This window comes from Camarhynchus parvulus, chromosome 15 (assembly GCF_901933205.1).
Source record: "Camarhynchus parvulus chromosome 15, STF_HiC, whole genome shotgun sequence".
Lineage (NCBI taxonomy): Eukaryota > Metazoa > Chordata > Aves > Passeriformes > Thraupidae > Camarhynchus > Camarhynchus parvulus.
The window spans coordinates 6,731,518-6,758,799 of record NC_044585.1 but is presented as its reverse complement, the minus strand read 5'-3'; the positions used below and the strand labels follow the sequence as shown (position 1 = coordinate 6,758,799).

Below are 27,282 nucleotides of genomic sequence, written 5' to 3'. Positions count from 1 at the left end.
CAAGGTTGCTTGAACTTTAAATTGTTCACTGAAATAAAGAAAATAAAATTGCAGTTTTAAAACCCTGAAGAACTCTGGTCAGATCTCTTCTATAGAGGATAATTGACTCTGATGAGATCAGCTCTCAGCTGAGGCAGAACCTCGTTACCGAGATGGAAAAATCATGCAAGTTTTAATGATCAAAAGCACTCAGATTGAGTGACATGATGAAGTGCTATTTCAAAAATCAACAATTATAGATTAATCTCTTTCATGTATTATTAAAGCCATATTAAAGTGAGTTTTCAGCTGGAATCTTTGTGAGCAAATGAAACTGCAGTAATAAGATTTGTACATTCAATGCAGCAAATGAACTTTGTGGTAGTTAACAAATATTGGGATGTAGTGTTAAGTTTCCTGTAATCTTATAGTCAACATCCATGGAGCTTATCTGGGTGTCTAAAGATGTGGTTTCAACAACTTGACATCATGGTTTCCCCATGAGGTGCTCCTAGTTATGACCACTGAGCTTAATTGAGAATATGCTCATGATCACTTGAAAAATCATGGACTAGTAGCAGCAGACGAGTCCAGACCTATTTTCTATCAGTTCTGGAAACTTCATTTTGACTCCAAATTAGAAATCTCTGCCTGTCCTGCAGCCAAACATTATAAAACCAGAAACTTCTGTCATTTGTGGGTGGGGACTGGCTAGTGTCTGTGCAGAGGTTTCTCAGTCCTTCAGAACATCTGTTCTGCTGCTACAACATCTTAGGAGCATCTTCATATCCTGAATGATCCAAAGGGTCCTCTGAGTTGTAACCTAGTTTATATGCTAGTATTTCACTTTTCCCCCTCTGGAAATTGTTTGTTCTGGTGAGGAATGAATGAAGGAAGGCAGTTCTCTTTTTCTCTTTTTCAGAGTGATGAACTAGTCTCTTCCTGATGGCTCCTGGTCTTTTAATGGGAATCAGGTTCTGCTGCAGCACATGATTTGAGCAGCCCTGAAACCATTTTTAAGCCTTTAATAATTTTATGTGCTAGGCATTCTGGCAGGGGAAGGCTTCTAGTTCAGGGTTGTTATCTGTGGCACACTGGATAATGTCAGACTGGACAACTTGCAGTGCTTTCAGAAGCTGTCTCATCTGATATTAAAAAATTAATATATATGCCCTGGCAGTGTCCAGAGTACTCCTGTCCTCGTGAGGAAAGATTGTGAAAGAGAAGCTTCTTGTTTCCTCTTTGTTGAAAGGAGCATATTTTTTTTCCTGACAGTCAAAGAGAGAGAGTATAAATTTTGGGGGAAAGTGATATGAACTTGCATAGAGAAGGGAACAGCACTGACAAGAAATTATGAATGCTGTTCTCAGAACCTTGCTAAATTTAGGGCTTTCAAAAATTGCTGCTTCTGTGAGGGGAGGGAAGTCTTACTGAAATTCCTTCCCCAGTCTAAAGTAGGTCAGTGATAGTGGTGCTGGCTGCCTCCTCTGCAGCGTGTTCTCCTCTGCACTACCACAGCGCTGATTTCTCCTGTGTACACATTAAATACGTAGCATAGTACAACTCCTGTGCTTTGTTCACAGAGTCCTTCACTTCTGAGCAGGAACAGTGGCAGGAGGCTCAGGCACTGGGGGAAGATGAGGATTAATCATATCTGTGCAGGGGAAAGCAGTGTCTCAGATGGCACTACCTCTGCAGTGAGGTTTTCTGAGCTGAATCAGGGCTGATGTGTGTCAGCCCCCCAAATGCATTACAGGGGATGTAACATTTAATCCTCATGTGTGAAGGTGTTGGACTGTCCACCTCTGTTCCTCAGTGCTGGAGTATGGGAGGAGAAAGTCCAGAAGAGCAGAACAGTTTTTTTATGTGGAATCAGCATTAGGTTATTCCTAATTAAATCCAGACCTCTGTGCTGTCTGGTTTAAGCAAATCTCATGGCTTGTTGTTTATGTGTGTATATGTCTGAGGGCAGAACAGTAGCTGCTCTATGGAGCTTTGGGTGTTGAAGTTCAGCCCTCATTTCAGTTTATCTCATTAGGGATTTGAAAATCTTCAGCCATAACGAGACGTGCAGGTAGATTTCAGCCTGGTGGATGAGCTAGCTCATTTTCTCCTTGAAAGCAATTATTAAGCTGCTTATTAATTCCTCTTTTCCTTTTTCATTATTTAAGTTTGATTCCATTTTAATGGGAACATAAGTTTAGGAGAGAGTTGTGCTGAAATACTGAACTAGTGTTAAAAGTGCATATAATTGAAGAAGTCTGTTTTGTTGCAATGGGGACATCAAAGACAAGCTGAATTTATCTGAAAGCTCAGCTTTGTGTGTACACTTACCCTGGTCAGCAGCCTATGTAGGCAGGGAATGAGATTTTGGATGAACTTGTCAGCAGGTAAATTTCTTCTTCTCCATTATCTGAAATTCTCAGTCACTTTCCATGTAGCCTCATGCTGATGATAGATTTTCTATTCCAGAAGGCGAGTGTTTAAATTCCCTTATAAATCTTTGTATTACTGCTCCAGGAAATTAGACTTCCTGGCACTGTCAGGGTAATGACTTTAACTTAGTAGATTACAAAAGTGCCAGCAATTTGTCTTCAGCTAAAGGCAACATGTAGTAGAAGGAGAGAGAAACCTCACTTTACTCTGGCTTTAGTTTGTAATTAAGATTGGCTGCAGTTCGCATTTCACTGCTGCTTTAATTTGCTTTCTTTAAATCTTGACAAGTTGACTCAAGCGCTCACCTGCCCTTTCCAGCTCCCTTCCATCATTAATTCTGATTGTCGTATTGTGAATAAATGAGTAGAACTGATTGATTAATGGCACCATCCACACCCCTCCTGTGCCTGCTGCTGGAAATTCAGGGACTGGGAAGATCTCCTCTGTGAGAGCAAGTAACATGTTCTTGTATTAACATCCTTTGAGCATTTAATGCACATTATTAAGAATTCTGATCAGAATTAGTAAGTATCTCTTATTTCTGTTGCTTTCCTAAGCTGAGTATTCATTTTGGTCCCGTGTGTTTCTCATAATTTACAAAGCAGTGAAAGGTTTCTCATCTGTCTTCCAGTGCTTTGAGTCAGAGAAAATTTATTGCCTTGAATGGGAAAATTCCCATATGCAACCTACGCTTGCCAAACTTTCTCTAATCTGATACCTTTAAATTCCCATTCTTTTTCCCTATATTTTCAAGGAATTCAGAGCAGACACCTGTGGATTTTTCCTTTCTTGTGTACACAGTCTTTCCAAAGCTGACTGCTAATTCTTCTGGAATCCTCTGCCTTTTTGGTCATACCTCTCTGATTCATATGTGCTGTGCTCTACAGGTGAAAACTTTTTTGTGATTTGATCAATCTGTTAAATTTAAATATGTAGAACGTAAATTGTATGTTTAAGGTTGAAACTGAAGGCTTTGAAAAATCGTATTGGGGGGTGATACAGTCGGAATGTGAATTGGAGGTCCAGGGGTACTGTTCTGTCTCTGCCACTAATTCTTTTCACTGGGTAATATAATTCTATCCTACAATATTCTTACTTTGGAGACTGCAAGGAAAAAATAGTTTCTTCTGGGAGAAATAATAAGTGATATGACTGAAACCCTGTACAGTAACTGTGTACAGCAGTGCTGCTGAGACTCACAGCTCTGCTGTGTGGAGTTCAGTTATTCCACAAAATCATGTGAGATGAATTTGAGACCGTTACAGGACCAGCTCTGGTGTTATCTGTCTGCTCAGGAATGTGAGGAATAGTTTTGGCTTTACATCCTGGGTAATTGCTGCCATGTTTGTCAAAGCATTGCTCTCTGGCTTCAAGAATGCCTTGACATTGCAGCCCTGAGCTGTGGTTTCCAGTCCCTTGCTTTGTCCATAGGGACATCCAGGCAAAATTGTGTTTACAGATAAGACAGGCTAGATTCCTGGTCGGGGTGAAATGGCATCTGTGGAACAGAAAAGCTCTTGCAGCTGAGTAAGGGAAAGCACAATGTTTGTGTGAGTAGACTATGCTGTGAATGGCCCAGGTGAGAGATTGTGTCAGGAAGATTTGAGTTGGGGACTTCAAATAGTTCTGCTACGTGGAGGATATAGAACCATTGTAAACTGGAGAAGAAATTTCAACTGTGATATTTAAATGCCACTAACACCTCCCCACCCCCAGCATGGACGCTTCATAGTGTGAATGTCTTTCAGGTTTAGGTCATGAAGCTTTGAAGTTTAAGCTCAGGGACCAGTGGGAAACAACTGCTGGGACAGGGAGGCAGGAAGAGCAGTTGTAATGATACAAGAATTCCATTCAGCTCTGTATTTATAGAAGCTGAAACTCTTTGTGAAATCATAAGGTGGTGGTTCTCGTCCGTTCTCTGTTTGGCTCAGCTATGATTTGTTTGCCTGTAGAACTCCTCATTTTTCCTTTGTCTTCTACCTCTGTCTTAACAGCTAGACAGCTAACTCATGCAAGATGAGTTGACTGCTTTGTTTCTGAATCATTTCAGACTTTTCCTTCTGAATGAGAAAAAGCTGACTTTTAAGATACTTTGGTTATCTTGGAAATAGTGAATCAACATCAACAGCTATTCCTCTTCTTCATCCTTCTTTTGCATTCTCAACTGTTTAGTCTCCCTTAGCACATGAGGGGGAAAAGCTGACAGTTGGAGGCAAGATTCTCCCTCCTCACCTTTGTGTCCTTTCACCTGTGGCTCTCATGGGACTATAAAAAGACTCCAGTAGTCAGCTTCCAGCTCCTTCTTGCCTGAGGTTGACACCCAGGAATATAGATCTACTATAATAACTAGCAGTATCTTCAGAAGACAGGAATCCCAGGTGGTAAATTCCTTTTCCAACTTGATGTGAGTTTGTGGCCAACTTAAGTGCACAGAAAATGAGATTTAGGCATCTCAAACAGGAAGAGCCTATATATACTTGCATAATAAAATAGCCTATAAAAAACTAAACAGCGGGAGCTCCACTAGAGCACATGGTAATTACAGCAGCTAATAAGGAGATGGAGTGATCTGGAGCTTCAGCTACAGACGGAACTGGAAGGAGAAGAGTCTGATTTTCCCAGTCCAGCATTGCTACTGACTTTCTGAGTGGCCTTAGGCAAGTTAATAACATTCAGTTGCTGGGGTTGTGGTGAACTTGTTAATGTAGAGCTTTATATTTCCTCTGCCTTCACTAGAAGAATCACTTCACTAAAATAATAGCTAGAATAATTACCTTCACTAAAATAATTAGTGTTTTCACTGCTGCTGTGATAACCAGTGCAAATGGAGTATATGTGGTATATTTGTAAAACCGGCAAAATCTGGTGAAGTATGTTGTATCCCAGCTGTTGCTAGCAGTACAGTGATATAAAAATTTAACAAAAATACAATTTCAGTTAAAGGTGGATGGTAGAGGATTGGCCTGATGAGATACTGTGGGAATGGACTGAGGCATTCATGTTACAGAGAGAATTTTGCAAGTATGTAATACTGTGAATTGCTTTGCACTCTCATTATGCATACTGCACTTAATGTGTTTTTTTATTGAGAAGTTCAACTGCATTATTTATGATGCTTTGTATAGAAAGGTGTATACATAAACCAGTGCATAACTGGAAACCTTGGTAGGTTTTACTGCCCAGCTGCATTTACTTCAGTTACAGCAGTGTGTGCTCTCTGGCAGTGCAGCATCTTAACTCTTCAGCCACTGATTGGGTTTTCACGTCATTTGCACTTGGCTAATATTTCTGATGGAGAATAGTTAATGTTGGAAAGCTATAGTTGCCAGTCATACGTTTTTAATTTTCACAGCTTTTCCTGTACTGTTTGCCCTGCTGAGAATGGTAAATTCTCTTCCCTCCCCACATTTTAGGTTGTGCGTATGTTTTCTGCATGTCCCATTTAGCATTTCTATTCTACAAGCAATTCTAATTGTTACTCTAAAATAGAATGCTTGTTATTACAGAGCATAGCTCATTATACAGATGCTGCTGCAGGACTGTTTATAAAATAAGAATGTGCCAAGAAAGCCTGCCAGGAATAAAAGCAGGAGTTGATGGGAAGGTGCTTATCCCTCATAACTGTAGCTGCCTCCGTCTTGGGGCTCAGTCACTGCAGTGAAAGACTCACTCCATCCACCAATCCACCACTGTTGCATTATGTCAGCTTTTGCCATGCCTCTTAGTTTCAGTTAAGAAACAATAAATGAAATCTCTGAGTTCCCCCCCTCCCTTTTAGCATAAGCGTAAAAAATGAGATGATCCTTTGAAGAGGGGTGCGAATCTGAAGGTTGTCCTGGTTGCCCAGCCAGTATCGCCAGGAAGCTCAGGGAAGAGGAACTCAGCTTCTGTCAGAATCTAGAGATGAAATTTCATGTCAAAATCAATTACAAAAGCCTTGTTGGATGAAGTTACAGTTGTCTCTGGTGTCCGTCAAAAGTACCGCAAAGTTGTGCTGACGAAGCTGCTTGACAAGTTAAGAGAACTGCAGAAATTTTGGAAACAGCTGAGGCAGAAAAATGGTGTAATGTTGATTTAAATCCCTTTCCAGAAGTAGTGTGAGCAGAAGCAAAGGAGGTAGTTACAGCTCTGGGTGAGTGTTCTGAAGTCTGTGCTTTAGGAGTAGCTGGAATGTGGATTTCTGATGTGACTCGGTGTTTTCAGAACTCAGCACTAGACAGACATCACTCGAGCCTCACTGAAAGCATCTGTCCCATCTGGTAGCCTTCTGCCCAAAGAAATGGAGGCTAATGTCACATAATTGGGCATTGGAGGAAGTTTTGAAGGGTTCTTTGTATCATTGAAGGATTTCAAGACCTGACTGGACAAAAGCATAATAGCTTGGTCTAATTTTGGCATTGAGCCTGCTTTGAGCAGGAAGCTGGCCCAGTTGACCTCCCATGTTCCCTTTCAGCCTGGTTGTTCTGTGTGACTCTCATTAACTGATTACAGAGTCAACCAGGAAAAATATGTCTACATAAAACCAGCACATTTTTCCAAAACAATCCACAACTGGTGGATTAGGTGACTCAGATGAGAAAAAGAATGAGAAAGTTCATTTGCCCATGGAACCTGAGAAAGGAGCATATATACAAAATTGAGTGTATCAGGTTGCACCTCAAGATATAGCTTGTTTCAAAGAAAAATATATTTTTACTTATAATATATACTTTACTGGTGCCAGCACAATAAACCATGGAATTCTCAGAACACTTGATAATCAGCCTTTGAGGATCTGCTTAGAATAGCTAATGATGAGGGAGAGAAAGGGGGATGAAAATCAGATAGTTGTGTGATTCTGAACTAATTGCGAATTGTGGTACTTTTTTGCAGTTAGTTCAGAGATCAGGCAAGGAGACCTTCCTTTCAGTGCAGCCAAGACGGGGAGGTATATGCATTTTTCCACTTTTGCTTGAACAGTATTATAGTTAATGGAGAGTTTTAATCATAGAGTTAATCTGGAAATTAAAACAAACTGGAATGTCAAATAATCTGGGCATTTTAAATTGCAGAAGCCACTGATGCTCATTAGTTGGGCTGAAGCTGCTATCATGTTTTGCAGAAGAGCGAATAAAGAGAATCAAAAAATTAAGACTTCTGGTTTTGCAGCATTAATTTCCAGTGAGTGTACCTGCACAGCTGCTGCAGCCCTATTATCTGACTCATTACTTTGTAAACCACTGTGAGATATCTTGAATGTGAAAGCTGCTGTGTAAAGTCATATTTATTTCTGTAACCCTGAGTGCTCTGCACAGGCTTAAAAGCTCCCCCCCTTCTCCACCATGACAGGGGAATTACAGGACTTAATGTGCCATATACCTCTAACTGTGGATTGAAGAAAAATGACCTTGAACTGAGAGGCAGGCATTTTACATGGTAAAGCAGTCACTTAAATTTACCTGTCAGCTAGAGGCAGGGGGAACCTTAGCTCTGCATGGTTTAGAAAGCAATGTCAATCCAGCTACTGGTTGCTCTGAACCCACTGAGAGCTTGATTGCTGACCCAGGCATTTCCAGATGATCAGTGCGAATGTTGACCAGTATGTGGTAGAAAGGAGAGCGTTTTTATTTCGGCCTCACAGACCATTAGTTTCAGCCCTGAATTTTCTGTGTCTTGATCACAGGGAAAATTGGAAGTCTGTAATAGCATGAAATGTTACTTGTCTGTGCAGGAATAGACCCTGGTTCAGGCAGATCTGGAAGGAGGAAATGTGGAGAGCAGTCCTTGCACCTTGTGCCCAGTTCATTCGTTTCTTGCACACCTTGCCATCTCTTTACTAAAAATGCTGTTGCTTTTGTCAGAGATGTCTAGAGCAACTTTGTGGGGTTTTTTACCAGTATAGAGTAAGTACCAACACACTGTAACAGTCCACTTGAGCAGGCCAGCTTGAGCTAAAAGCAAGACTGAACTCGTGTGAGGAGGGAAAGAGGGTACCACTGCTGAAGTGAGTTGTGCAGTTAAAGGGCATTTCAGTGGCGCAGCTGGGAACAGAGATGAGATTTCCTGATTACAATGGAGTATCATCCTAGCTTGCTCATGCTAGCAAGGGCACTGCATTTAAAGATGTCAGTTCTTCTTGTCCCTCTCTTACAAAGCCAGGAAGAACATTTATCTAATGCCTTTTGTTTTGAGACTTTTGAAATCACAACCAGCAAATCTGTAATCATGATTGAGCATATAATTGCATCTTATCCTGCTGAGAGATTAAAAATAATGAGCAAGAAAAACTGGATCTCCAAAGACTCATTCAGAGTGTAAGGGGGCAAGAGGAAGGTCTAGAGAAAGGATCTGCCTTACCTGGAGTGTCCCCAGTGACCTTTGAACACTAAAAAAATTTTTGGAAGGCTGCGTTCTTTGCAGATGCAGTTCCCTTTTGGGGCTACTTTTCACGTTGAGTAATGAAGCAAGAGAGCACACAAGGCAACCTGCAGATGTGTGAGAGAAGAGAGAAGTGGGAAGAATGACTGAGGTGTTGTGTTCTTGGCAGTGTGTTCAGAATTTCTTAAGGAATGAGAAACTGGGGGTGTCAGGAGCGTGAAACCTAATCCCATTTATTCAATTACACCACCACTGCTCCCAGCAGAGTATTTCAGGTTAGTGATAGTATCCAGAATGTAAGACTTGGGAAATGCACGTGTGACTTGGATTTGGGCAGTTTTGCTTAATAGTTAAATTCTAACAAGCACGTCCCTTCCAAATCCAACATCCCTGTTTGCTGAAAACACTGCTGAGATTAAACCCATGGACAGTAAACTGTATTGGCAGTTTTCTGGGTGACTGGATCCTACTTTCCCTAAAACACTGAAAATTTGCTGCCAGTTGTTTCACTGAAGTCTGGAGACCTATTTCTAGATCAGGCTCTGGACTCATATGGTCCATGAGAAGCCATCATGGCATTCATAACATTGCCTTACATGGAGAAATGGGTACAGGCCCTAATATGATGGAAATTTCTATACTCCTGAGGAAGTATCTCTCCTTATTTACATTTATACTGACCTTTTCAGAGTTTTCTATAGGCATGAACAACCTCCACAGTAAAGGTCAGCTTCTGCTTATAATCTTTTACATGGGTAATTTTAAGCTCAATTTTTAATTGCATAATATTACCATAAGAAAGCTGCATTAAAATTGAACCCTCTCCTAGACAATGTGGCTGTTGGGTTGGGATCTTTTCACTGTTTTAAAGGCAATGAAGTGGTTTCAAAGAAGCTGTCAGAGCTGCTTTGTGGTAGTGGCTGCTGTGGCTTTGTGTAGAATTTTTCATATGATTTTCTGCTGCTTTATGAATGCAGGACATTGCTGTAGAGTGGTGAATATGGGGCAGGCTGCAGTTGGATACTGTGTAATGTTCCCCTTTGCCTCTTGAAAAATGTCTCTGTGCTCCCTCTATTCATTGCAGCAAAGTATCTCATTCATTGCTACACGCTAGGGCTCCAATCTCTTCTTTTTCTTTTTAATTTGCAAATAGCTTTATTTGTGGTTTTTGGGTGTGTGTGTTTAGCCAGCTAAGGCTTCAGGGAGCTACTTCTCTCCAGATCATTTTGTCTTACCTCCTATTTTAGTCCAACTTAAAGTTTTACAGCAAGATCTGTGTTTCCAGGAAATCTGTTATTCTATAGGCAGAGCTGGTTTTGTGTCAGTTCTGCCTGTGATTATCCAATATTCGGGCAGTGCACTGAACAGCAGGTGGGTTTACATTTAATAGAAACTTCCCTGGTTTTCCAGAAAGCTGCAGAGAATGGTTGGCAGGAAAAGGGAGAAGAGTACCTGTTCACTCAGTACTTTGATGTGGTATGCTCCAGTGTGTCCCAATTTAAATGAGGGAGGAGCAGCAGCATCTTCTCTTGTCTCTCATCATCTGTAATCCCTGCCTGGATACAGTGCTTTGAGGATGAGTGCAGAATCTCTGTTCTTTGAGGCATTAATGTTTCTAGCTTACACTGAAATCCATGAGAATTAAGTACCCAAATATGGTACCTTTAAAAAGCTGGGCTGCAAGGTCTATTTTTTTATTAGATAAGGAAAACCTTTTGTGCTGCTTCCACTCCGGTCTGACATTCATTTGACATTGAAAACATCAAATTCTTTTTCTTGGATGCTTGGGAGATACTTGCCTGACAGCAACACAGTGACTGTAATTGAGACAGATTAGAGGCACTGGGCTGCCTTTGGGTGCATGAGGCAGCTTTCATGAAATGGAGAGAGGAATTGAAACACACTTCTGACTTTGGAAGCTGGAGCAGGAACTAATTAGCAATCTCAGGACACAAACAGGATTGGAGGAAATGTTTGGGTTGGCGTATAATAAATTATTTATTAACGTGGGGGAGTCTTCCCATATGTCAGTTGCTTATAAAATGCTTATAAAGGCAAGATTGCAGGACTTTGCATTTAACGAACTAAGCAGGCTTCAGTCCCAGTGATTAGGAGCCACTGACCTTTCATTTTTGCAGGCTACTGGACCTGGTAGCCTCTGCTCAGCTAGGATTCTGCTAAGCTTCCCCCCAAAAAGATTAGTTTTTTATACCCAAATATTTCCTTCTTACTGGGATGTATTTTGAGATGTTTGATGTTTCTATGAGGGTATATCCACTGGAGAATAGAAAAATTTATTCTGCCTTATTTGAGGAATTCAAGCTGTGGAGTTCTGCAGCCCTTCACTGCCTTAAGCAGACGATCCTCTAACAAGCAGCTGAATTGATATGAATAACCAAATACCTGTGTAATGGCTTATGACCATTTATGAGACTTTATATAAAAATCATGATGAGCAGTGGAAGTATAAGAGGACTCAGTGAAGCATGAGTAACCCAGAAAAAAGCTTTCAGTTTGGCTTCTAAGCATATTTCGGTGTGCATGAGCTCTGGAAGATTTGGGGTTTTTTCTTGACGTTGTTTTTCCCTTGGCACTGAAGATAAAACGCAGACGTGCTGTGAAGGGGAGAACCTGACAGGTGCCAGCCCGAGTGGATATTGGAAATGCTGTCAGTCGATCCTCGTCTGTCCCAGCTCCGGCTCTGATCTGCCCAAGCGCTTGTCAGGACCATGTGGGCTTTCAAACCCGAGCTGGAGGTCCCTCAGCAGCAGGAATGTTTGGAAGCACAGTCAGTGGAAACCCCCTAAGTCCCACATCTGACAAAGTAATCCTGTTTCTGTAAATTCCTGAGTGATGGAGGATTTGGGTTTGCGTTGCTGGTTGGTTTTACTGCCATCACCCACAGAAGGTGCCGTGGGTCCTCCCACACCTCGGCTCCCTGCAGACCTGGTGGAAATAGCATCTGTGGAGGTCTGGAGGAGTGTGGCTGCTGTGTCCAGGGAAAGCACTGTGGTCACTGCTGCAGCCACCCTGAGCCCAGCCTGGCTCCAGGACTGTGGCCGCTCCTTCCCTCGGCTGCCGGCTCTGTGGAGCCACCTCACAGCTCTGCACTCTGAGTGCTGCTTCCCCCTGGTGCTGGAGCCCAGAGCTGTGCACTGCAGAGCCCTGTGGCCTCTCCTCCACCACTCCACAGCCCCGCACAAGCTTTGGTCTGCTGGGCTTCTGTGACTAGTCTGTCATTTGGGAGGGGAGGGCATTTGGTGGGACATACCTGGCCTCATGATCCAGCATGTTTCATACACAGTCTTGAAGACAGGAAAGAAGATACTTAGAGGTCTGCAAGGTAAGAAAGCGTTTTCTGTGTTTTTTCTACCTTTCTTGCATAGCTCAGTACTTAATGTCTAAGGGTGTGTGGATATGTCAACTAAATATGCATTACCATGTAGGGTTTTTTATTTTGTCATTCAGCTGTCTGCTGGAGTGTTTCTTCCCTTTGCTGTGCTTCTCTACTTGCTGGCATTTTATGACAGAAAATTTATAAAGCTGTTCAATATCTCAACAGTTCTAAATAAAGTCAGAATCTTTTTAATAAAATAAATATGCTTAGGTGACATCTGGAGCCAAGGACTAAAGCACGACTCCTTTTCAGTAAGTTTTTCTCTGCAGACAGTTTTCTACTGAGCTGGGAGGAAGCTGAAAGCTCATTAGCTTCCTGGACTAAGAGCAGCTGATTGGCATCTGGAACTGCAAAGCTGAGTTTTACAGGGGCTTGAGGCCAAAAAAGGGCAATTTGGAACACATGATCCTTGGTTAAACACACACTGAAGACCAGAGGAAAGAAAATGGTAGGCTCAGGCAGTCACAGGTTAAAAGAAGGAGTCCCTTTTAACAGTGCTGTTGATTTTCGGTGATGACTCTAGTTCTGAGACATTTTTCTGTTATGAGGCTCTTGGACTTGTTGATAAGATACTAACAGCAACACATTGTATTTTACTACTGGACATAGCTGTAATTTTTTTTATGGGCTTTCCTTCAGGGAATCACTCAGTATCTCTCTCTTTAATAACCACATTTTATACACTAAGCTCAAACCTGCTGATGGTTGGGCTGGACAGGCATCTGCACTTGTAATGGCAGTGAAAGGAGTTTCAGGTCTCTTCAGCTGCACCACATGGCAGCTGTGATCAGAAGGCTGTGTTGTGCTTTACGGAGCTGTAGGTGAGGGTTGTAAGGAAAATGTTTTTGCCTACATTTGGTTATTTCAGTTCAAGGAAAAGTCCCAGAAAACATACATGTTCTGGCATGAATATGTGAATGCACAGTTGACAAAACACATTTGTTTATCTAATATAGAAAGTAATAATTTTCCTCACGTTTCTGATCCTCATTAGCTTTGCCAGCCATCTTTTTATTTATTTTGTTCCTTTGGGAAAGCTTAGCTAAATGGAAAAGGCTTGCAGCATGCTCCAAAAAGCAGTGGATTCAAGCCCTACCCAGGCAGAGAGTAAGCGTGTTCAGGCCTAGAGATTCTTCCACTTACAACCTTTCCCCATTAGGAAGAAAGAGCCACTTTCCACCTGCTTGTACCCAGATGAGGCATTCTGTAGTGTCACCTCGTTACATTAGGAAGTGATCTTGGACAATGTTATGGGTTTGGATTATTGTGGCATCCCCACATATTCTTGGCTGGAGTTTGCAGCTCTGAGGTCGTTGACAGTTCCTGAGCCTCTCCACATTTTCTACTGGTGTCACTGGCCCAGGCACCAGGAGCCAGATTAGCCAGGCAGGCTTGGCAGTGTTACCCTTTCTGGAGAGGATTGTGCAATTCCTTGGAATTGCTTGCTCTGGCTAAAAAGGAAGAGTGACAAAATAGAGCTGTTTGGTGACAAGAGCAAGGAGACACCCTTGGGGCATGTGGGCAGTCACCAAGCACTGCCATCTGGGTCCTTTCAGAGAGGAGAAAGAAAACCAGTCAGTCATGTAATTCTGGACCCTCGCAGAGACAGGAGCAGACATATCAGAAGCACCCATGGCCAATGGGAGCAGCAGCAGCATGAGATCTAAAAGAATAAGCATGGATGTTTGACCTTGTCACTGTAGTTCAGATATCCCTGTGATGTAGCAGACAGCATCTGGAAATTCAGGTTTTCCCTTCCAGGGAAACATAACACGATCAATGACACGCTTGGTATTGATCTTGTATGCATGGGCTGGATTGCTGTCTGTTTAAGAAGTCCCCAGTGCACATCATCACTGTGCTCAGCTCCTTTCAGTATCAGCTGTTAGACCTGTGAGCCCAACCAGGAAGCTTCAGGAAGGAGCTTCCCTGAAGGGAGCAGGCAGGATTGCTCATATCTAGGAGCATTGCTGCTCCCTTGGCATATTGATCTGCTGTCAGTAAGATCATCAGCCTGATAAGCATAATCAGTCTTTTGTCTTAAAACACTGTAGTGTTTGAGGCAAGAGTAAGGGGCAACCAGTCAGAGAGATTCCCCTAGACACAGCCTTTCTGCAGGCCAGAGAGTGCTCATCCCTAGCTTAGAGTCCCGGGTGTGCCTGAGCTGCCAGAAATTCCATACCCCAGCAGGGCTGGCAGTGTCGCACTGAGAAACCCTGCAGAGCTGGCAGACCTTTGATGCAAATTAGTTTCGTACTCACTTACGTATGTGAGCCAGGATTTTGAACCAAGTCCCACTTGGAGATGTTGCAGTAGTGATGCAGGGCCTGGGCTGCGTTCTGGGAGCTTGCAAACACCATGGTAAGCTGGTGGTGGGAAAAGAGGAGCCCGTCCTTCCAAACAGTTTGCATTTGGTATGTAGCCCAGAGACTCCAGTGTGTGCTCTGTGTGCAAGAGAGAGGGAGAAAATGTTATTTAATATTTGATTTTTAGATACAAACTGCATTTCAAAACATATTTGCTTTTGAAATAATATGATTGTCCTGTTCTCTTTAAAAGAAACTGCATTCGGTTATCACTGTGAACTAAATAAAAATTACTTTGAATTAGAGAAGCTGGTGTGAGAGCAAGTGTTAACATTTCATGTACTGTATTGAGAGTCCCCAAGGTTAGAGGCAAGTCTTCTGGGACTGGGGTAAAGGAAGCTATTTACATGAACTCTCCATTTTAATCATGCAGCCAAAGGGCTTAACTCCAATCCAAGGCATTGTTGCTTGTAACAATGGTGTTTCTCAAAAGCAAACAAAAACCATTGCCGAAGGTGACCTAGAAATGCTTAAATGTGCTGCGGTTCACCTGCGTGTCTCCTCTCCCTGCAGGTGCAGACCTTCAGCAGCTCTCCCATCCCTGCATCAGCTTGGCTGCTGGGGATTCCCTGTGCTTTGGTGACAGCCCTGTGGGACAGAGCATTCCCCCTTTGAACCAGTAGCTTGGGTAGTGCTCCAGTTATCCACAGCAGCTTTGAGATTCTTATTAAGTGTTGGTCCTCCAGAGCCTTTGCTACTGATTAGTGAGGAGAAAAGGCTGTTAATGAGCATCTCCAGTTGCCAGGAGACTCAGCTGCATATGTTTGGAAAAAGACTTTGTATTGGGCAGTGTGTCAAACGCTGTTGGGAGAAATGCTGCTTGCAGGTCCTTTGGAAAGGGAAAACGGTATTAGCTCTAAAATGTGTGGTCACAGAAAACAGAAGTGCTAGAACTCATACGAGGTCAGAATGGGTTGTGTTTGATTGAGATACCTCTCTGTTGAATTGCATGTTGTTTGGATATGAAGTGGGATGCAACCAACCTTGTACAAGTCATTCTGTAAGAAGGTACTTTGACGACAGCTTGTGGAGCTTGGGAAATGTAAAGAGTAATAGAAGTAGCAAAAGACAGTTTGCTTTCTCAGGCATCGTTTCTTTCTCTTGCACTGCCTTGCCCTCCAGTATTTCCTTTCCTCTCTGCCTTTCTGTCTTCCCTGCAGTCACCCTAGCTCCCTGTGTTGGTTTTTTGCATACCTCACTCTTGGTAGTGCTGGTAACATTCCTGTTACATCCCTTGGGCTGGAGGATTGTTTGCTTCCCTTTTGGAGTAGTGTGCCAGTGCTGCTGTCATTGTGGGAGTATGTGATAAGCTGGGAAGAGTTTACATCATTTTAGAACTTCTGTATGACTTAGTAGATTAGTTGGAAAGGTCACACAGTGTGGTGTTCATTTCTTAAATAGAAAACTCTTCTTAAACATTCCCTCAAGCCTGATTCGAGTCTCATGTGTCCCACATTATTCTGGTTGTTCTTTTCAATACTATTCAAAGACTGTTCTGTCTGTCTTCAGAGCTGCTGCTCACTGGTGGATGCTGCATTGTGATTCAATCTCTGCAGTAAGCTCAGTACCAGTCCTGACTTGTGCTGTACCTTGAAGTGAAAGCCACAGGGACTGTTCAGAACTTTCCACCTATTATTTCATCTCCATTTGTTGCAGAGTTTGCTGTGCCTCGGCTGTGTGACACTCAGTATTCTGCATGTATCTGCATCGAGCTGCATTCTCAGGCAGTTATGCCAAGCGTTTGGCTCTGCTGGAGCTGGCTGCACTCACACTGCTGCTAAGCCTTTCAATTAGAAGAATCTTGCAAGTTTATGTTGGCATTCGAGCTGCTCTGTGCACTGAGTGCTGAAGCACAGCATACAGATGGAAGGGAACCGATGGGTTGGGTTTTTTTAGGGATCTGATTACTGTTTTTACAAAAGTAACCAGCTGCCTCCCCCAGTTTTCCATGGGGCTTTTCATGTAGTCTTCTATAAAACCACACTGTGGGGTGAAGGGTTCCTGGAAGGGGAGAGTTGAACTGCAGGACGATCTGCTGCTGAATTGTTCTGAAAACATTTTTGTAGCAAATACTTCTGAGCCCTGGTTTAGACCTTGCAGACAATGAACTGCACAGGCTGTGGGGAAGGTACCGGCCGGCTGTCAACAGAGGGCAGGAGTCCAAGGGCTGCGGAGCTTTTCTTTCGTGCAGATTCTTAGTGTTCATTTCTTTTACTGTCATGACTCTTTACTCTCTTTTTTGTTATTTTTTCTTTTGTTTTTGGCTTTTGGCTGATAGCTTCCTGGTTGCTGAGGGAGATGTTTTTTCACTGTGCAAAGTCTCTTTTCGGGTGACCTTGCAGAGGATGTGCGGTCCGGGCTCCTCTCGCTCCATCTGCCGGCGCTGCAGGTGCGGCTCAGGGCGAGCACAGAGCTCGCAGTGCCGGCAGCCCCTCGGGACTGTGGGCCGGGAATGCACCTCCTGCTGTAGTGGCAGCCCGAGAGGAGTCCAGGTGCTGCTGCAGCTTCTGTCGGGAAGCAAAGTGCAGTAAGTGGGAATTGTGTCTGCACACTGCAAGAGTGAGTAGTTATCAGAGTTGACTTCAGTGATTCCGCAGACACACACCCCGCTCGGTTTAGCAGTTGCTTAGGTTTTTTTCTACAGTGTTGCCAACATCCTTCAGCTTCCTATGAAATTTGAAATTTGACAGTTGTTTTAAGCATCAGTCCAGAAGTTTTGTGTGGATAGAAAATGAAGCAGCATATTTCTGCTGTAGCAGCAGGAGATTCCTCATCTGTCCAGTATCCACATGTGTATAATTTCCCGTGCCTGTGGTGGGAGAATAAATCCTTAATGGAATGGGTGGTGAAGGGGAATAGGTTTGGCAGCCTTGTTCCAAAAAGAGTTGTCTGAATTTGGGATTAAGCGTGTGTATCCGAGATAGGCACCTGGTGCAGTATCTTATGTTATTGCCAGAATGTAGCTAAGTATAGGCACAGGATCAGCATTGCCAAGATGAAAGCAAATAGTTTTGTGGAGGAGATAATCCAGGAGCTGCTGCATCATTCTCAGCACGGGGACTGAGGGCTGAAGGGATGGAGATGGCTAATCAGCCCCAGCTAATTCCTCAGGTGTTTTCCATTCAGAATTCAAATTGCTGTCTTTGCTGTCACTGTTCCCTGGGCAGATAATCTACTTGCCACATCCTGTCCTGGTAATGTGAACTTCACACAGAAATAGTCCCATTTGCCAGTTCTGAGCAACTCTGCTGCAAAAAAGCTCATCTTCCTATTTTTCAGAAAGATGAGGCTGCAGTGTGTTGGAGGTGACTCTAATATGGAAGATACTCCTCTGTGACATGTTCTTGTTGTTAGCTGGGGGAATGCTCACACACTGCAAAAGGTCTGATGCTCACAGTGACATGACTGTCCAAGGCATTTCTCTGAAAGCCAAAAGCTAATACAGTGAACTTGTTTACTTTGCTTTCTGCAGTGAAAGAAGCAATAAATTACTTATCTCCATGCTTTTCCAGGAGGAAGGAGTGTAGATTGCAATTCAGCACAAATCCATTACCAATGGAAAAATCTCATTTATTCCAGGAAGATTATCTTTTTAAGGACAGTGCTAAATCTGGGCTATAATTAAAACAGCTTTTTAAAGCAAAAAGAAAAACAATGGACGTTTTTATCGTTTGATGTATTCTCTATCACTAATGACCTTCTTTTCTCATTACTTCTATCCATTTTTAAATGGGTGTAAGGAGTTAGCTGTATATTTCATAAAAGTAGCATTACTTGAAAAAATAATTAAGATGATCTTGAAATTAAGGAAATCGGTTTTGAAAAGAAGCAAGTGCTTAATGGAGGTGAGACCAGCTGTGCTTCCCAGGAACGTGCTTGAAGCGCTTCATGGAAAAACGTACAAGGCCTTTATGCAACACTGGTAGGAAATTCATAATAATTCAGACAAATTGCATCCTATAAATAGCAGAACTGGATTCATTAGGACAGGAGGCAGATGGACAAAATCTAAAACTTGTTTGTTTCTTTTTAAGGCACTATAATGCTTATGAAAAGTGTCAGCTTGCTGTCAGAGAGGGAAAACCCTCCAGTGCAGCAGCAACTTTCTCGTTATTAGTTTTTCATCCCTGCTAATGAGCAGCCTCCGTGAGGGGCATTCATGGTACTTGGCTTTAGAAACTCCTGCTGCTTTTCCCTGGCATAGCCAGGCTGACCCAGAAGAGCTGCAGTGGTGGGAGAGGAGCAGGGGAGGCAGGAGGGAGGACAGAGCTGTGGTGGTGTGTAGCACTCGCTGGCACTGTTTGAGACAGGTGCCAATAGGGCAGAGGCATAAATGTAGTTGAGAAGGGGGGGGGGGGTGTGGAGTGAGGTGGGAATCATCCACTACCTGCTAAGGAGTTATGCCCCAAAGCAGGAAGGTACTGGTGGTTGGTAGAGAAAATGCTGTGCATTATTGAAGAGTGAAGGTGAAGGCATTTTTGAGATGCTCTTACAGTAGTAAGTAGGAAAAAGGAGAGGCTTTCATGCATGGAGAGAGGTAATGACAGAGAACGGGTGAGAGGTGCGTGACTAGAATGCAGCTGTGGCCACAGGAGGGGAGCAGAGGGGAGGGGGTTGGAGCATCTCAACATTCACACACAGCAAGGTGCTGAGGAAGGACGTGTGTCCAGTGAAACAGGAGTGTACAGACTGACAGGAAGGGCACATCACAGACTGCATTAAACAGGACAGAGTAACAGTGTGGGGCTGTTGCCAAGTGTGCCAAAATTAGAACTTGGTGCTTCTAAACAGAAGACTGGCTGAACAATTGCATCCTGTTGAACCACAGGCAAGTCTGAGCTCAGATACAGAACCAGAAAATGTTCTGTATGAATATTATCTGTTAATGAACCTGCCTTCATCTCTTTTGCTGATCTGATTTACATTTCAGCAAAGCTTCCTTAAAAGATAACAGTGTCAAAATTCCAGTAGGCTATCCTAAGAGATTTTTAAGTATTAATGTTCAGGAAAGGAACACCAGGCGCTTATCAGCAGTGTTTTTTCTTGAGAAGTTCTTAGGTTGCCAATTCACCTTGTGAAGTGGCAGGGGAAAAGGGTGATATGAAGGTCGTGTTGGAGTCAGATAATCACAGACTTATTCAAGGAATGGAGAAAAGCTGTACAACTGTTCATGCTTCATGGCTTAAGTAATGGTAGTTTTTCCTCAGCATTCAATATAGAGGGCAATGATCCCAGTGCAAGGGGAGGACACTCGAGAAGAGGAAAGTCAGTGGTATGGATTGGCAGGATGCCTTTGGGGGGTTGCCATCTGTTGTGTTTGCACGTATCCTTAGGGTGTCATGTGGAGCAGGCGAGTGGTGGCATTGAAAGGAGACACGGCCATGGAGCAGGTTCAGTATCCGGTCACTGGAGAAGGGTCCAGGCATGCTGGGATGCACATGAGAGGCTGAGCACGGAAAGTATGAACCAGTACATGGATCCTCATGGATTCTCGTGCAGAGGTGGGATTTTTGGTATGGAACAAACCTTGGCTGATGGTGTTTGCTTGCTTTCAGTGGGATAAGTACCTGCTGTACAGCCAGGGGGTTAACACAGCTTGTGTTCATAGACAGTGTTAGAGGGCTGAGTTCTGAGATCTTGACTCAAAAAGCCACAGAGCCATATGAAGGATGTGGATAAATACTTTCATTTAAAATCAAGGCTCTTATTTCAGGAAGCCTTTAGCAACAGGGAAGCAAAAATATATCTCCACTGGATAGGACAGCATTGCTCAAAGATGTCAAAAATATGATAATCTGTAATGTGCGTATGAGAGATGGGTGATTCTGAAGAGAAAGTGCTGAAGAGAGAAAGTGTTTTGTGTTTGGAGATTTCCTGTCTTACTAGTGGAAAACTTACTTTGAATTATGCTATAATTACAGGACAGCATCTTGTTATGTGAAGAGCATTCTTTTCATGCGTACAAATAATAAAAACTATTTTGCTCAAAACAAGCTTGAAATTGCCTCTTTGCCCAGGCTTCGTCACACCTTTATGCTTTCTTTGATGTCATGTTTTTCTAGAAATCCTCTCCTAGGTAATGCTTGCTGCCATTACCTAATGCTTACTTACTGCAAACATCCCAAAGGCCACCAGGCCAGCTACAGTGACTGCAGATGGGTCACATTGACCAGAGCTTGCTTGTGCCCTCGTGCACTCACCAAGGCAATTTAGGGGTTTAGTTTTTTTCTTCACATAACCTGAACAGCACTTTGAGATGGTTTGTCTGGCCAGTCCTTTAAGCAGGTGCTTGGTGTACTCCACCCTTATTGATGCAGTGTGTCATGCTACACTTAGTGAAGGAAGATAGATAAAAATTGCTTCAAATTGTTCAGCAATTTGGAGTGATAGAGTTCTTGCCTAAGATCCTTTTAAGGTGGGTAGATGCATAAATACTAATCCTATGGATGAGGAAGTCAGAACACGATGGTACTGTCAGTTACTCGCCATCACAAAAGGAAATCCTTGGCAGACTGGCAATAGCTCTCATTCCTGTCATGCTGAAACTGCACAGCTGATACAGTGACTCTGGGGATCTGCAGTGAACAGATGTGGCTGTCACAGTCTCCCAGTGTGGGACAATGCCGGCGTAATTCTGTGCTGAATATCTGAACTAGAGTCATGTTCTTCCTTGCCACTCACACTTGGGGATTCCGGTCACTTTGACATCCCGCCTCTTCCTTCTGTCCCCTAGGTTTGTGCAGGGTGTGGCTGACAGGATGGTGTAGCTCACTCTGTTTGGTCCTGCTCTTTATGTCTCTAAAAGTATTGAGAGATATTTGAACAAGGACAGGAGTGCAAGGTGAATTTGCAGCCCAGTCTAGAGATGCAAAGTAATAATTGTCACAGGCAAAAATCATCTCTTGTCACCACCTGCATTCTGGGCAGTTCATAGCATAGCACAGATTCCAGAAAGAATTGTCAACCTTAAGACAATTGACAACCTAAGGTGTTGCTGTCTCCACCATTTCCAACAACTGTGGATAGAATGTCTTGGACATGACAAAAGCTCTTCTTTCTGTGTTGTCACAGCTTTCGGTTGTTCTCTTAGGTTATTAATTAGGGGTATGTGTTTGTTTATACATTGTGTTCTCTGTTTCTCTTGCTTCTCTTCTCCTCTTGCCCCACCTGCAGGCTTTGAATTATTGTACCAGCCAGATGTGGTCCGACTGTACCTCTCCATCCTCACTGAAAGTCAGAACTTCAACACTCTGGAAGCTGCAGCAGGAGCTTTGCAGAACCTTAGTGCTGGCAACTGGACGGTGAGTGCAGTCTTCAGTCTTTTTTGTTTCCTTTGTGTAAGTAAAGAATAAGGGGATGTCCCATTGTAGGTGCACTGTTACTTTGTAGATTTGTATCTCCTTTAAAAATGAAGGAGGTGGGAATATCAAGGAAATTACTTCCATTTGCTTATTGAACTCATTTTGCATCTTCTGGGCTGGTGATGTTTACGTAGTGGAACTATGCTCAGTGCCACCACTTCAGCCACTTAAGCATTGCTTTGTCCATTCAGAAAAGCCTGATATTAGATAGTTATGTGTTCCGAATACTTCATTTGTTGGATTGACAGTGTGCTGAGGAAACTGCACTCCAGTGTGTCCCCTAATACCCTCTGTGAAGCATCCCCAGCGCTAATCAGGCAGTTCTCTCAAAGATTTGCCTGATTACTTCTAGAACCGCTCAGCAAAGTGGGACTGATAGCAGCCTGAGGGTTGGCAGGGTGGTGTTTCACAGCTGCCTGCCAGCTTATTTTAAATAATACAGGTTTGTTTGAAAAACAATCATGAAACAGAATAAAACCATGAAATTGGAGGAGGAGGAAGATAACAGATGCTTTAGATGCTTTAGTGTTTCCTCCAAGTGACCTCTTTTTTCCTAATCCAGAGGGATGTGTTTTCACACCAAGGTGTGTACAGAACAGATGCTGGCAGGCGATGCTCCTTCCTTCTGTTCCTGCCCTCTTTCCCCAGAAGCTGCAGGATGAACTCATGCACCCTTTCTTCCTTGGTTCTCGGTGAACTTGAATGAAGGATTAAGGCAATGGGATAAATCAACATGCACAACCTAACTGGTCTTTGCAGAGAAAAAATGGGTTACAGCACTGAAGGAAATGCTAGGGGCAAGGGAAGAGCAGGTGTATGAACTCACACTACCTGGTGTTGTTTCTTTTCCCTCGTGTGTCCTGATCAGTGGTCCACATACATCCGCGCGACGGTGCGGAAGGAGAGGGGGCTGCCGGTGCTCGTGGAGCTGCTCCAGTCTGACTCAGACAAGGTTGTGAGGGCCGTGTCCATCGCCCTGAGAAACCTTTCCATGGATCGTCGCAATAAAGATCTCATAGGTATCTTCTGAACTTCTCTAACCAGCCTGGGAGCTTGGAGACCCTTGAGAAACCTGAGGTTTTGTCCCTTGTGTTGAGTATTTGTTCTCTCTGCAGTTTCCATCCATGCTTTCTGGGATTGTGCTGTAGCCGCCAAGTGGCGAGCTTTCAGCTCAGAATGTATTTCCAGCCCACTCAAACAAGTTGTGGCTTGAATGAGGTCTCTAACGTGGGAGAATCATTAGGTGTACATTTTTGCAGGAGAGGAGTGTGTGTAGATGTGCAGAGGGCTGGATGGGTTAAGAGGTTTCTTGTCTTTTCCTTAGCTCTGGCTGTTACGGGACTTGTGCTCATAGATGTTGCTCCTTAGGCCTGCCTGCTACTCCAATTAGAGTGGGAGTCTGGCCTTTGTTATACTGAACTAACCTGGGGAAGTGCAGGGAGCTCTAAACTTGTACCTTTGGTTTTCTGCTTCCTCCTTTCTTTCTCATCCTTTTGCCTGGTGGGTACTTGTAGAAACTGGACACTAAACAACTTAATATTCTTCAGGTTGGTGTTCAGCACTGCTCTAACTCCTATACAAAGTGGTAAATAACGCTCACCTGCCCATAAGCAGGAATCTTGAAAGATTCAGCTGAGATGAGTTTTTTCCTCTAGATGATTTTTGTATTTAACTAAGGTATTTGTTTAAACTCTAGCCTTGTCAAGCCAGGAAATACTGGTGACGTGTTTAGGGCCATCATGGAAGTTGATACTGGCAATTGCAAGGTGGATTCTACCTTAATATGTCAGGTTCTCATTTTAATAGTTCAGAGGTGTAGCCAGGCAAATGGTACAGATGGATACCTGGGAATGATAAAGTCCAGATTCCCTGTTTTTTCTCAAGTACGGTACATGGAGAAGGCCAACTGGACCCAGGAGGAAACGTTCTCTTACCTTTGTTGGAGAAGGTTAATAAATGCATGGCTGCACACCTTGCCCCAGAAGGCCTATTACAGGCTAAGTTGAGTAAACCATGTGCGTGTATTAGCATGAATACCTGGCATTAGCCACTACTGGATGCTTTTTTGCCTCAGGCTTTGCAAAATATGATAGATGTTGGCTGTAAAATTCTCAGTAAAAATGCCTTTTTTCTCTCCTCAATACCTTTCAGAATCCGTGATGAAGGACTTTATCTTAGCTTTATCAGCTGTCAATCGCCTTGAAATAATGAATGAATTATAAATACCCTGTGAAGTTACAGTCTTGTGGTTTAAAACACATTATAAGGGTTTTTTTTTTTGACATAGCAAACGCCATTGACTTCTGTCATTCAGGATGGGAAGCTGAAATGATTATTAGGGCTGCCTAATGGTATCTCTTCCCCTTATCTAGGTAGTTATGCCATGGGTGAGCTGGTAAGAAATTTGCCCAGCAGACAGCAGAGATCTGCAAAGAACCTGGAAGAGGACACTGTGGTTGCAGTGTTGAATACCATCCATGAAATCATTACTGACAGCTCAGAAAATGCAAGGTCTCTGATCCAGACACAGGGCATTCAGAAGCTGGTAGCTATCAGCAAGTCAAGGTAAGTGACAGTTGAAAGCAAAATGCATAAGAACTCCTTGCAAAAATGAAAATGTCACTATGAACAGCAGCTTTTGCTTTGTTAAAAGTATTGGAGCATCCCAACCTTTCAGAGCTGTAATTTCAGCAGTTAATATAAACAAAGTAAAACCAGCCAGCACCTTTAAAAGGTCCTTGATGAAAAAGGTTAATTGATGAGTCACTTCAGTCATGTTAAGACCTGCTCTCTCCTTGTCAGAGTCATCTTAGCACCATATATACACTTACCAGGCAGCATTTGCAGTGAAACCATGATCTTTGGTTTTAGTTTGGAAAGCCTTTTTTCTGTGGCAGTGTTCCACTGCTGGAATGCCAGTGATGAAATCTGTTTCTTTCAAGTGAAATGGCTAATGATGTGTGGTAATTATTCTGGCCAAAGGGCTGCTGGTGGTGATTTAAGTGACAAAATTTCTTCCATTTAAAAACTCTGTTCTGACTGCTGTAGAGGAAATCTTGTTTTGTATAGTACACGTCATTAGACATTGTAGGTGTGTTTGCTGCAGACTTCTGGGAGGGTGGCTGAAGTAGCCTTCTTGGGTTGTATTGTTACAAAATATGAGAGCCACCAAAAATCTAGGCCTGTTTTATATTATAAATGGTGTCTGTTTACCGACTTAGAAAGGAATAGATAAAATTTCATTTTCAATTTAAAAACAGCTTACTTTTTTTTGCTGACTGAAATTACTGTGTAAGGTGTTTTAAACCATGGAGCAACTTCACTGAATTGTGAGGAATTAGGTGTACATTGGGATGACGATTTGAAAAGCGGCTTAGAACATTTTTTTTGTTTGGGTTTTTTTTTTCCTGAATAAATCCAGGCAGAATGGAATCTGTCTGTTCTTTGTTCATGACAGCTACAAGACAAAAGTCACCAGGGCTTCTGACCTGACCTGACAGTGCTTGTCCAGCAATACATGTGAAAACACAGAAATGTGCAAAATTCATAATATTTCAATTTCTGGTTTTGTCAGCAAATACCTATAGATATTAAGAAGTCACTGAATGATTTAACATATATCTCATTACTTATAGGTTCAAATAATATCTCTGTGGAGTATTAATATACAAATAGTCAGACATTGCTTGATACTTAAACTGTCATTTTATCTTGCATATCAGCCAGTCTCCCAGAGAAACAAAAGCAGCATCTCACATTCTTCAGATGATCTGGAGCTATAAAGAACTACGAAATGCCCTTCAGAAGGATGGGTGGAACAAGTCACACTTTCAGGTAAAGATCTTAAATAAGTTCTGGAAATGCCTGAGTGGAGATGTCCTTACTTAGGCCAGTCTTGCAGTCTGTAGATCTTCGTTTTCACTTCTGTTCCTCCAGGTGAGAGCACAGTAGATTGTACCCTACTCAGTAACACCATCCTGCACAGAGTTCTGGCTGTGCTTTGCTGTGGTCTGTGGAATGCAGCTCTTTAGGTTTGGGGAGTTTGCCCTCCTGTACAGCCCAAATGCCCCAATTTACTGGTGGAAGAATTAGTATGTTTTGTCTTAGTTGTGTCTCCTTTGAAATGTTCTGGACAGCAGCCTAGGGCAGCCTCCTCACCTTTTCTTGTGGAAGGCTTTTGCTTCTTTCACAAGGCAACAGTGCTGCCATTGAGAAAACAGGGAGAAAACTTCTCCATCAAATCTAGTGAAAATAAAAAATCCTCCAGTTCCATATTATCAACAGAAGGGGGGCTTAAGTGCATTCCATAATCTCTCTCTGTGCTGTTTGTACATTTATTTGTATTGTTCAGTTTCCATGAGTAGCAATTTGGTGTTTGTGTGGTTTTTGTCTTGTAGTCTGTTTCTGCAGCTCCAAAGGGCTCCAAAGGTACTGCTGGCAGGTCTGGCTATGATGACAGCACTTTGCCTCTGGTGGATAAAAGTCAAGGTCAGTTCTTCTCTTTATCACTTGTCACATAGTGCTTTACTGGTTTTCTGGATTTGCTGTGACTGTGTTACAGCACAAGGGGGTAAAAATGCATTATTCATGTGTGATTTTTACCCCACAGTCTCAAAATAATCAGTCCCTATTACCTGGCGATGGATAGAACTTCTTTCCTTACAAAATGTACACTGCTGATACTGTTTTCTCAACTTGAATGCAGTGTTAGCAGTTTAATCTTCCTGCAAGTGGGGTTGACCTTACCCCTACTCTGTACTGGAGTCTTCCCATTTTTTAAATAAAGGTGCCCATTTTGGCACAGCCTCTTCCTCTGCCATACAGGACTTTTTTATTGGAGATGAGTTTATTCAAGCTCCAACTAATCCTGTCTGTGCTTTTTCATGAGGCACAGCCACACCAACACCAGTGTAGCACCAGCTTTGATTTCACCATGATTGCTGTGTCTCTGAGCCTGACTCTGGTTGCTAAGAGCAGGATTTGCCTGGTGCACTTTCTCTGGTTTAACTGCAGGCTACTGCAGAAGAAACAGCCCCACACTGCCCTGCCTGTTTCCACCTTCCCTGTCTTTGATCAAACCTGGCACATGATGGAGACTCAGGATAATTTGGGTCAGCTTGCTGATGTGACAAGAAACTTCTTTTGTTTGTGGATTAGTTTTCTGTTGGCTCAGCAGATGCTGGATTGGCTGGTGTGCCATGAGAAGCTGCACCCTTACTTATTTTCCTTCTCTTTTACTCTGGAGAGACCAAAGAGAAGCTTGTTAATCGTGGTAGGTAGTCCAAAGCAGAAGTGTGGTTTCTGTTGGAGAGAGAAAGCCCTGTATTACAGTGCCAAAGCAGAAAATACATGGATTACATGTGCCCTCTGAAGAATTTGATTCAGA

General features: G+C 43.0%; 1 protein-coding gene across 1 annotated transcript in view; it reads left to right on the top strand.

Annotated features, from left to right (window-relative positions):
- Window positions 1-27,282, top strand: part of ARVCF (ARVCF delta catenin family member) — a 245,667-nt gene that overhangs the window by 205,296 nt on the left and 13,089 nt on the right. The window contains 5 exon segments of the mRNA XM_030958635.1: window positions 21,709-21,836; window positions 22,765-22,915; window positions 24,269-24,461; window positions 25,619-25,730; window positions 26,294-26,384. Of these exon segments, the coding sequence (XP_030814495.1) occupies window positions 21,709-21,836; window positions 22,765-22,915; window positions 24,269-24,461; window positions 25,619-25,730; window positions 26,294-26,384 (675 nt within the window).